The sequence below is a fragment of the Aquarana catesbeiana genome, linkage group LG02, assembly GCF_042186555.1.
Source record: "Aquarana catesbeiana isolate 2022-GZ linkage group LG02, ASM4218655v1, whole genome shotgun sequence".
In the NCBI taxonomy this organism is placed as follows: Eukaryota; Metazoa; Chordata; class Amphibia; order Anura; family Ranidae; genus Aquarana; species Aquarana catesbeiana.
In genome coordinates this window covers 448,199,248-448,208,829 of record NC_133325.1, presented here as the reverse complement: position 1 = coordinate 448,208,829, position 9,582 = coordinate 448,199,248, and the positions used below count along the sequence as shown (strand labels likewise).

At 45.3% G+C, this 9,582-nt stretch overlaps 1 protein-coding gene across 1 annotated transcript; it reads left to right on the top strand.

Annotated features, from left to right (window-relative positions):
* Window positions 1-1,700: 1,700 nt before the first annotated feature.
* On the top strand, window positions 1,701-4,508 carry LOC141127180 (uncharacterized). Its single transcript, XM_073613411.1, has 5 exons — window positions 1,701-2,117; window positions 2,215-2,283; window positions 2,720-2,776; window positions 2,852-2,935; window positions 4,069-4,508. The coding sequence occupies exons 1-5, from the start codon at window positions 1,925-1,927 to the stop codon at window positions 4,506-4,508; spliced, it is 843 nt and encodes a 280-aa protein (XP_073469512.1). The 5' UTR covers window positions 1,701-1,924.
* Window positions 4,509-9,582: the final 5,074 nt, after the last annotated feature.

Below are 9,582 nucleotides of genomic sequence, written 5' to 3'. Positions count from 1 at the left end.
CGTTCATGCTCATTGCATTGGTCTACTCTGCCCCAGCAGTCAGCCAACCAAACTTTCACATTCGTTTCTCAATCGGAAGTGCGGAAGTGCGGCCGCAAAATCCGACGCTGTGTGGCTTAGAGAGATAATGGCAATGGCAGCACCAGCAGCAACCCATTCCAGCACTAGCAGCATGGAGGAGGCTGTTCCTGGGCCTTCTAAGGCAGCATCCAAAAATGGGCGCAGGAGGGGGACACAAGCTGCATCCAGTAGGAAGCGTAACCTAATGTGGACTCATATTGAGTCCCAGGTCCTGGTAAGGGAAACGCTTCCTTGCTGGATGCAGCTGTGTGGCCCCCGCTCCAGGGAAACCACTACGGAGTGGAAGCGAGAAAAGTGGGAGGAGATTTCCAGGAAGGTGGAGGAGACATATCGCCATCGGCGTGACCCGACTGCCTGTCGCAAAAAATTCAGCGACATAAAACGGTAAGTAACGTGTCTGATTATTTTTTTTTTTTACATTTTAACCACTTCAGCCCCGGAGGTATGGCTGCCAAATGACCATGCCACTTTGTGCGATTCGGCACTGCGACGCTTTAACTGACAATTGCGCGTTCGTGTGACGTTGCTCCCAAACAAAATTGATGTCCTTTTTTTCCCACAAATAGAGCTTTCTTTTGGTGGTATTTGATCACCTCTGCGGTTTTTATTTGCTTTTTGCTATATAAGTATCCCCAACAAATATATAAAAAACGAATTTTTTCCTCAGTTTAGGCCGATATGTATTCTTCTACATATTTTTGGTAACAAAAATTGCAGTAGGCGTTTATTGATTGGTTTGTGCAAAAGTTATAGCGTCTACAAAATAGGGATAGTTTTATGGCATTTTTATTAACAATTTTTTTTACTAGTAATGGCGGCGATCAGCGATTTTTATTGTGACTGCGACATTATAGCGGACACATTGGACACTTTTGATGCCATTTCGGGACCATTGTCATTTATACAATGATAAAAGCTCCAAAAAATGCACTGATTTTACACACACACATATAAACATATGTTATTGCTATCACAATTTGATGTCAGTAAAGTTAGGTGAATTTTTTTTTTAAAAAGGAATAAATAATTTTCAATTTATCCTCCCTCCTGTGAAAAACCAAATTTGCGCATAGGTGTGCCTAGCCTACACATAGTTTGCAGTTGCACATGTTATATATTATCGCCACAATCATTTTAAGAGGAATATTTCCATGCCGTTATTTGTTCTTAGTTAGTTATCACTAAACTGAGCAGTAAGTGCTTTTAAGTTCCACTTGACCTGACCACCTGTAGGTTGCGCCCCCTTTCTGACCAGGCCATATTTTGCTATTTAGCGCATTGCAGCTTTAAACTGCACGCTCCTGTGATGTATTACCCAAATGAAATTTATGCTCTTCTCCCGCCATATATAGAGCTTTTATTGGTGGCATTAGATCACCGCTGGGTTTTACATTTTTTGTTATTGAAAAATAAAAAAGTTATATATATATAACTATTATGTATATATTATGTATATATATAAAAAAGTGTTACGGTGGCTGGACTTAACCAGCTTGCGGACCCGCCATATTTTTAGTTACTATGGGGGGGGGTCCACATCTGCAAGTGGGTTAATGCTTTGCAAAAGAAACAAGGAAGGAAATTTTACACTATGCACAGTTCACACAAGCGCGTAATAGAAAGGTGGACTGGAGTGGACACAATGGACATTTACTCGGCACAATCCCTATCCTGCCTTTTATTATTTATTGTGCACCAAAAAAGCATAGGTTTTTCTTACAATAAATTTGGTTAATAAATAAATGTGCAAACCTTGTGCTACATGAAAAAATGTGCCTAATCCAAAAATTCCATTTGCATTGTTTCATTCTACGGGTTCATTCTACATGTGTTTCATGTGTTGATGTCATTTTCAGATTACAATTGTAGTTTAATTGTGGAACCCGTTTCTCTTCTCTTTTTGTTTTGCAGTTCCATAGCGCGTAAACGCAGGCAGTCGGGGCGCAGAGGAAAGCAGGTATCTCTCCTCCCCCATGAGAAGGAGCTCTTAGCAGCTGTAGGGGAGGATGAGATAAAAAAACTGCTTGCTCATCAGGGTTGGTGTCAGCATTGCATTGTGTGTAGGAAATTTTTTTTGTCAACCATGCGACGCGACATAGTCATTTACCATGATGTGTTTGATTTTATTTAAAGATCGTCTCCAGGCCCAGCGCCGCCGGAGGCAGAGGGCAGAGGAGCAGGAGTCCTCCACGTCATCATGCAGTAAGTACTGTAGTAGTGACACTAATACAGTGGTTCCTTTTCCATTTGTCCAGCCTTCCATTGTTGATTCCAGCGTCATTGTTTCTCGCTCATGTAGTGACAGGTAGAGCCTCTGCGACGCTCTGTCAGGTAACGCAAGCGATTGCGTAACTTACGTAATTTGACAGAACGTGGCCGCTCTGAACTGAGGTACCTGATCAGTGGCAGTGCACCTAGCACTCGCCGGCGCTGCTGGAACCAGGACAGGTAAGTGCCTCGTATTTGTTTTTTTTTTTAATTATTTTTTCTAAATGGTGAATGCATGTCCCTGCCTTGTAGATAAACGTTAGTGACCTGCCCTGTATTGCCATGCTAATGGATAATTAATTTTATCTATTTACACTACAGTATATTTATTTACGTTTATTAACGTTCATCATTTCTCCTTTATAAATAGGTGTCATCCAGTCAGAGGGGGAGACTGAGGAGGAGGCTGAGGCAGCAACGCCCACATGTAAGTTAGTATAATCTTGTGTGAGATTGTTGTACACTGCAGATTGTAATGTTCTTTTCTATCATTACTCAACAGCTGCTGAGCAGGAGGTGGAGGAGACCTGCCCTGTAGAGGCTGCTGGGGATGCGGAGGAACAGCCAGATGCGGCAGATCCAGGGAGTAAGCATAACTTTTTTTGTATTTTACAGGCAAATATATTATTTTAAATATGAAATGCTGATGGCATACCTTGTCTAGAATAGCTTGTGATTTATTCTGCAAGGCTTCGGTTTAGCTGGAACCATTAATTATATTAGTTCCCCTCTGCAGATGATTCCAGTCTTCCTGTTAGCGTGACCTGTGCTTGTTAATATTTCCCCAATGTCCCTGATCATGCCACCTTCTTGCTGCAGTTTAGATTCCCAGTCTGAGCCAATCACTGTTAATCATTATGAATAACACAGCAGGCTGGGGGGGGTGTCAGAAAAGAATCTCCAGCTATTGGCTGGCAGTCCCTGGACATGTTCAATCTCTGGCATGCCCCTAATGCATGCATTAACACTTTTCTCATGATGTTATACCTGTTATACCTCCTAGCCTAGACCAGGAGTGAGTAACCTACCTAGCCTAGAACAGAAGTGGGGCTTAATTTATTCAACAATCAGTGGCCTTACAAAATTATCAACTTTAAAAAATAGCCTGCTATATTTTATTAAACAACTTTTTATTAGGTCATCCCAAATGCAATGGCTTGAATGGCTTCTCTTTGGTGAGTGTAATGTTAAAAGCTGGTATAGCTGATATGTTTTTCTGCAAGTGCAACTGATCCTCCATATTTGCCAAAGTCAGTCAGTCTGGATGAGGTAGATTAGTTAGCAGTAGCACTTAGGCGTCCATTACACCTTAAGATTTTCTCCAGCCGCCCGTGCGACCAAGCGGATAAAATCTTTGGGAGATTCCCCTTTACACTGCTCGATGTGTAGAGGGGAATCCCTTTGTACTCTGGCCGGGGAGGACACTCAGCTCCACCCCGGTCAGAGTACAGTAAAGTAGTACTACACCTTCCTGCACAGCTCTGCAAACTTGGTATGATGCAGCGAATTGACACAGACACCACTATCTCCTACACACAAATTGATTAGGTGCATCTCACTAAATATCAAAAACTGGTATGGATGGAAGTGAAAACATCTCAAGATGTTACAGGATTGTCTACAAGGCCTGGGAGATCGTTGCCTTTATATAATGTTAGGGTGAAGAAGCCATGTGTATTGTATTATCTATCTATCTAATGTATTTTCTTTTCTTCACAGGTGAAGTCTTCATCCTGCAACTGCAGCCTGTGGACGAAGACCTGGACCTGCCCGCGTCTGGTTGGACTGGCTGTCCTTCTGAGTCCCCAGTGGTTTCTACAGTCCTCCACCCTTCAACATCCCCCCACCTGGCCTCCCCAGTGCATCCTTCACCCGCTCCAGAACAGGCACACATCCCCCACCCTCCAGAGCCACATGTGACGGATTATCTGCGGCGCATTGTGGAGGTCCAAAAGAGACATTTTGCAGTTACCCGGAGGCTGCGTCGATCTTTGGCCCTCCACAATCGCCGGCAGCTCCGTCACTCTGTGGCTCTGCAGAGGTACCAGCGTAGCCTCAGGAGACACCTGGAGGCTATGCGGTACCTTGGTGACCAGTTGGCTGGGATTAATATGTCCCTACAGCGACTGGTCACCAGGTTGGGGGAGAATGTACTCTAATTTTTTTTTTTTTTTTTGTTTTGTTTATGTTAACTGTTAAATAAAAAAATTTTGTTCAGAAATAATTGTTTTCTTGAGTTTTGCTTTACTTGTTAGATTTGTGTGTTTATCTAAATGAACTAGTCCATATATTGTTACTAACTTACTAGAGGCCTTATAATTGTAGTTTTTCTACATTTAACCATCAGGCTGAACTTAGAAAATTGATGAGATTTCTCTCTACACTATTTCAATGTGCAAAGGGTAATCCAATGTATTGTGTCCAGTCACGCCGTTCAGCTTTCCCTCCACCAGAATACACAGCAGATAGTTAGAGCAGGGGTTACTCTATACAGTCCTCAACAGTTCACAGGACATAGGTTGCAGGCTTGCAATCATGAGGGCAACAGTTAACCAGACAGAGGTTCACAGGCTAACGCAATTACAAGGGGCAACAGTTCAAAGGGCAGTGTCATGGTTATGCAATAGAGTTTGTCTGTCAGCATACCTGTCTCCATGTGTTCATCTCTAGAGACCAGCTGACCGTCACCTGACTGCTTTTGTAAGCTCTCCTCTAGCATGGCTCCACCCCAGCTCCTATCAGGGAACCCTATATTAACCTGTGCACTGCAAGCCAGTAGTGCTGATCAACCATTGTGTGTTAGCTTTCGTGTGTACTGGCTGTGTTTTCTACGTCTGATTCCAGTTAACCGACTTTGGCCTGTTCTCTACTATTCCTGTCTGCTCGTGACCCTGACCTTTGGCGTGTCCCTGACCATCCCTGTTTGCCTGCGACCCTGAACCTTGGCGTGTACTCTGTTGTCCTTGTCTGCTTGTGGCCTCGACCTTGGCTTGTCCCTTACTTCCTTGTTGTTCCAGCCTGCTGCCTCTTTCCTCTTCTCCTGTAGTCTACCGTGAGCATGAGATGTGAGACCCTGGGGGATGCGACCTGGAGCCAGACTGCAGCGCAGTCCATCCTCACCACTAGAGGCTCTGGTGAACACCTACTGGCTCTTAGACTCCGCGCCCTGGAGAATCTATGCTCTAGCTCCCAGTGGGATCTGTGTTAGTGATCCAGTAGACCTGCTTCCTGAACCTCCCAGGTTTCAATCCACAGCAGTCAGTCCTAGGATCCACTACCTAGCGGTGCACTTCCGATTCCTACAGAGTGCATCTGTCACCTAGCCTCAAGGTGACCTGACAGGCAGTCATCATTTCCAGGGCTTGAGTAACATGGCAGCAGGGTAGATTACTCACTCACACTAGTGACTATGGACAATTGCAGATGGTCATGAAACAGGCGGAGGATCAGAGAGGGCCCTGGTGTCCCCAGGGTCAGAGATGGTAAATGGGAGGGGTCCTGGGCATCTGGATGCAGCTCAGCAGTGACCAACTAATATATCTTGCATAGAATCACGTTTCCAACTGTATGCTTCTTTGTGCTATGTTGTGTTGGTAGCATATTCTGATCCTTGAGTTGACAGTCTCTCCATCAAGAGGAACTGTCATGCTGTTGAGGTCATCTTTAATCATTGTCTCTTATTTCCAGACCACCAAACAAAAATGGTTAACACATGTTGCTATTTGTATTTACAAAGACAGCAACACGTGAGCAGTAGCGCCACGTCAAGGCTTCAACCCTTGCTACTGTCCATTCACAGAACATTCATTCATGCAATCAAGCACACTCTAGTCACTCTACACAACATTCATTACAAAAAAGGGTGATGGAAGGAATAAAGGGAAACATTTGGATTGCTTAAAACAATATAATTCTATTTAAATCTTGGGGTCACACCAAAGTCAAGTAGACAACTGCTATTGTGTCAAGTGGTAAGAAAATAAAAAAAATGATTTTCCTCAACATTTGGATGGTTCCTCTGAGTCCCATCTATCTTCACTGTCCATTCACACAACATTCATTCATGCAATCACGCACAATCAAGTCACTCTTGTCCCATCTATCTTCACATGGTAACAATGATTCAGGTCTCACAAATTAAGGGTAGGGTAACCCAGCTTGGGGAGGTTAAATTTGAGGAAGGTTATTTGTTCCATCAAATGGGGTGTTAGTTGTGAACGGTGTGGATTAAGGATATTCCCAGTAATAGAGAAAACTCTCTCACTTTGCACAGTGGTTGGGAGGACAGGATAGTAGTTGCTGGGCAACCAGGCAAAGACCAGGCCACAAACTTTTCTTACCATCCCAATAGGTCAAAGGGTCCTCTGTAGGAAGCAAAGGTGCTTCATATAGGTAGGCCCTGACCATTTCAGAGGCACTGCTCTCCTCTCGATTACCTGCTGCTTGACCTGCATCCACCAGATTGTCAAGTGCCTCTACCCAACATGCACATGCTCCACTCTGTTGTTTTTGAGTGATGCTGCCAGGCCTTGGAATAGCAGACATGGCAGGTGAATCTTCCAAACCAGCCTCAACCGTCGTACATCTCTGTTGCTGCAAATTCCGGACCCTTTCAATCAATTTTTGTTTCCAGTAGGAGAGGCTGTTGTCTCTGAGTGCCAGTTTACCTTTGATCCTGGGATCACACAGGGAAGCCAGCATGAGTTCAGGGCTTTTGCGGACACGGTCATTTAGCCGATCTTTTAAGTTAGCTTGCAGCTTTCTGATGAAAGACGCTACATCGGCATGAAGTGGGCTGCCACAAACAGGCTCACTGTTTTCTAGGTACAATCCCATCTTATCTATGAGATAGGTAAACAAGGGTATGACCTGTCCTAGGCTGGCATTGCTCTGACTCAAGTTTTCCGTCACATTCCGAAAGGGTTTTAAGACATAAACGAGCTGCCCAATTATACACCAGTCATCACGTCCCAGTGTGGAATCAATCCCGATGCTGTGGCGGGATGATAGATTGTGGATGGCTGTCTTTTGCTCCAAAATGCGTTCCAGCATTTCCAGGGTATAGTTCCACCGGGTGCTGACATCTTGTTTCAGGCGATGTATGGGGAGCCCTGATTGTTCTTGCTCCTCCCTCAACAGTTGACTAGCCCCAACACTGCGGTGGAAATGCCCTGCAATTTTTCTACAAAGGTCCAAGATTTGAGCAATCTTGTTGGTTTTCTCCACTGGGATTGCACCCTTGACCACTAAATGCAGTATGTGTGCAGAACAGCGCACACCGACAAAAGATCCATCTTGGAGAGCTTTAACCATGTTTGAACCTCCGTCTGTCACAATGAACCCAACAGAGACATTGGTGACTGCCTGCTCTCCAAACCAATTGGCCAACATTGATCTAATTGCCCGCAATATGTTGGCAGAGCTGTGTTGGTCATCACGGACTTCTGTGTGGAGCAGGAAAGCTTGATAACCCTGCTGGTCTTGCGCTGCATACCTGCTTCCTGATGGAGTTTGAACTCTTACACCAGCGCCACCACCAACAGGCACAGTGGCCTGCCACCAGTGTGCAGTCAAAGACAGGAAAGCGTGTTGACCGCTGGGAGCTGTCCACAAATCAGTTGTCAAATGAATTGTCTGACCCTCGGCTTTGGCCATTTTTTCCTTCAATAATCCAACGCATGAGTGGTATAGTGCTGGAATAATCTTTCTGCTGAAAGTTGTTCGTGCAGGAACAACGTATCGTGGAGCAAGGGCATGCATGAGCTGTTTAAACGGCTCCCCTTCAATCATGCGAAAAGAGGCTCCTCCAACAGCAATGAATTGGCCAATGAGGCGGGTGATCTTGTTGGCCTGCTGTTTTGACATGCCCTTGGAACTAAAGCCAACAAAACTATCGAGGGTAGGCTGATGATGTCCTTGGGAGGATGAGGAGCCTGATTGGGTCTGCAGTGGAACTACTGCACGTGGGCGGGTTGTATTAATTGAACCCTCTCTATTGCCTCCTGTGCTCTGAGTAAGTGGTGTGCTTGAGGAGGTACCACCAGTACAGTCAGAGTCCGTTATGCTGCTTCCTGCGCTACCATCTTCTTTTTCTGCCTCTGCCCGCAGTAAAGTAGAGTGGTGGTAATTTTTAAGGTGTAGGTTCATACCAGCATTGGTTAAATGACCTAACTTTTTACCCCTACTTACTTGCTTCCCACACAATTTACACTTGGCAAAGAACCCGCCTTCCAATGTTTGAAAGTATTTCCAAACGTTGCTGCGGCGGGATGCAGCCCCTTGACCCTGTGGATATCTATTTAGGGCTGATATAGCTGCAGCAGGTAGCACACCAGTGGTGGAAGCTGTTGCCACTACAGTTACACTTGGTGAACTAGAACTAGTGCTGCTAATGGCAGGGGTGCTGGGGACTGGGAGGTCGGTGATATCATCACAGGATTCTTCCATAATAACAGAGGGAGAAGGGGAGTTAGCAGCAGATGAAATAAGTGGACTGCTACCTGTCCTACTCCTCACAGAATATCCCTCTTGCACTTTCTCCAGGTCAAGCTGTAAGTCCTGTGGGCTAAGATTGTATAAAACATCCGCAGTGTTTGGGGAAAGAGGAGCATCACATTCTAAATCATCTTCTTGGGCCAATGAAGAAAAAGTCTCACACTCTGTCTCTGCTGCTCTCTCCCTCAATTGCTCCTTTGGGGAGCTGGGCAGTGGCACTGGTAGTGTGATTGGTGGTGGTGACTGTAAAGGCAACTCCACTTTACTAGGTTTCTTGCCTATTCCATAAAAATATGCAGCCATGACACCTGTAGAAGTGGAAGGAGGCGCTGCACTGGCAGTGGAAGTGGCAGCAAATGTTGGTGGTCTGGCAGGAAAAGTAATATTAGAAGAACTGGGGGTGGTGGAACTAGCTTTGCTGGTGGCATTGGCAGTGACACCCACTGCTGTGGACGGCATGTTGGTGGCGGCAGAAGTGTCAGAGGCACAAGTAGCAGAGACCTTGCCACTTTTTTTACCAAGGCGTCCACCGCGACCACGACCACGACCACTACCTCTACCAGCCTTCACTTTTACATTAGAACGGTACATTTCTGAACTTTACAGCAACTGCAAGTCAGAAAATGGACTGGAGTGGAGATAGGGTATATAGAATCTCAATCTATAAATCACCCCCCACCACAACACGGGCAGCCTCTGAGGCTATCACAACACTAGCAGCAACACTAGTATCACTAG

Excerpts from the sequence above, each read along its gene's own strand:
- LOC141127180 (XM_073613411.1), top strand. The coding sequence starts at position 1,925 with ATGTCATTTTCAGATTACAATTGTAGTTTAATTGTGGAACCCGTTTCT. Across the intron at positions 2,284-2,719 it reads GTCCTCCACGTCATCATGCA|GTGTCATCCAGTCAGAGGGG; the intron begins GTAAGTACTGTA and ends CTTTATAAATAG. Across the intron at positions 2,936-4,068 it reads AGATGCGGCAGATCCAGGGA|GTGAAGTCTTCATCCTGCAA; the intron begins GTAAGCATAACT and ends TTTTCTTCACAG.